This window comes from Buceros rhinoceros, unplaced genomic scaffold, assembly GCF_000710305.1.
Source record: "Buceros rhinoceros silvestris isolate BGI_N320 unplaced genomic scaffold, ASM71030v1 scaffold25257, whole genome shotgun sequence".
Lineage (NCBI taxonomy): Eukaryota > Metazoa > Chordata > Aves > Bucerotiformes > Bucerotidae > Buceros > Buceros rhinoceros.
The window spans coordinates 18,081-19,478 of NW_010424356.1; the positions used below are offsets into that span (position 1 = coordinate 18,081).

The 1,398-nt window shown below is 59.8% G+C and overlaps 1 protein-coding gene across 1 annotated transcript in view; it reads left to right on the forward strand.

Annotated features, from left to right (window-relative positions):
• Window positions 1-615, forward strand: part of LOC104497513 (pre-B-cell leukemia transcription factor 3-like) — a gene marked incomplete at its 5' end in the record, with an annotated part of 7,229 nt that extends 6,614 nt beyond the window's left edge. Inside the window, 1 exon segment of the mRNA XM_010140777.1 lies at window positions 404-615. Within this exon segment, the coding sequence (XP_010139079.1) occupies window positions 404-598 (195 nt within the window).
• Window positions 616-1,398: the final 783 nt, after the last annotated feature.

Below are 1,398 nucleotides of genomic sequence, written 5' to 3' on the forward strand. Positions count from 1 at the left end.
AGGGTGTTAGCCCTGCCTGCTGCCTGCTGGGGCTCGGCCAGGCTTTGCTCACTCGGCTGCTGAGCCCCTGCTCCCGTCCTCCGGCCCACAGCCCTTGCACACACCGACGCCGACCTCTTGTCCCCGCCATGGTCTGGCTGGGTGTGCAGGGATGTGGGAAGGGATCGGTGTGGAAGGAGCTGTGCTGCAGTTACTTGGCTTCCCGGGCTGCCCCAGGACAGTCCCAGGTCTCAAGGACAGGGTGTGTGTGATCTGCTGCTGTGGCTGCGCATGTGAGGAGGGGATGGGGCTGTGCGAGGGTCTCCCCGTCCCCCCAGCGCTGCCCTCCCCTAGCAGCCAGGCCCGAGCTGGTGTTCTTGTGGGACGACACAAAACAGTTTCTAAACCTCTGCTTCCTTCGCAGGCATGTAATGAATTTACCACACATGTGATGAACCTTCTCAGAGAACAGAGCCGGACACGTCCCATTTCTCCCAAGGAGATTGAAAGGATGGTGGGCATCATTCATCGAAAATTCAGCTCCATCCAGATGCAGCTCAAACAAAGTACTTGTGAAGCAGTAATGATTTTAAGATCAAGGTTCCTCGATGCCAGGTAAGGCAGAGACAAGTGTCTCCAGCTCTTTCTGGGGAGAAAGAGGCAATTACTGGGCAGCCCAGGGAGAGCCTGGCCCTGCTGGGACCCATGTCCCTCCCTGTGTGGGCAGGAACCTGCTGGGAGCATCTGCTGAGCTCTGCCTCAGCAAAAGCCCAGGGCCCTCGTCCTTCCCCCAGCGGCCGCTGTAAAAGGAGGGTTTCCTGCAGAGAGCTTTCAGGAACAGCGATGTCTTTTCTGCATATTCTCCTGCAAGGACTAGGCTTGTTTACCCAACGCTTGTTTACCCTGCCCGTGCGGGAGTCACAGAGGATTTGCACAAAGGGCTGTGCTGTCACCCTGGCAGTTATTTAAATGGCTGCCGGTACCGATGTCTCGCAGCATAAGGCCAGCCTTGCAAAACCCTGACCCTCTAATGGACGAGCTAAGTTCTCTGGGAGGGCCGTGCCCATGGGCAGCGGCTGGCGCTGGGTTAGCAGCTGCGTGCGCCCGAGGTAAGGAGGGCGACGATGCTTCCGAAAGCCAGATCTGCTGGCCCGTCTCCCAACAAGCTGTCACCTGACTGGGACTCGGGAGAAGGCAACACCTTCCAAACAGCTCACAAACAGCACACGCATCCCTCGGATGCCCGCATCGCTGCCGCAGCCCAGAGCCCGTCCCCACAGCCCACGGCCTCCAAAGGAAGGGAGGAGGCGGGGATTTGGAGGGGACTATAGGCACAGCCAGGTTCGTGTGGCAGCCCAGATGAGGTGGGCTGTGGATCCCCAGCCCGTCCCTGTCCCCGGGCCCCCCTCGCAGAGCAGG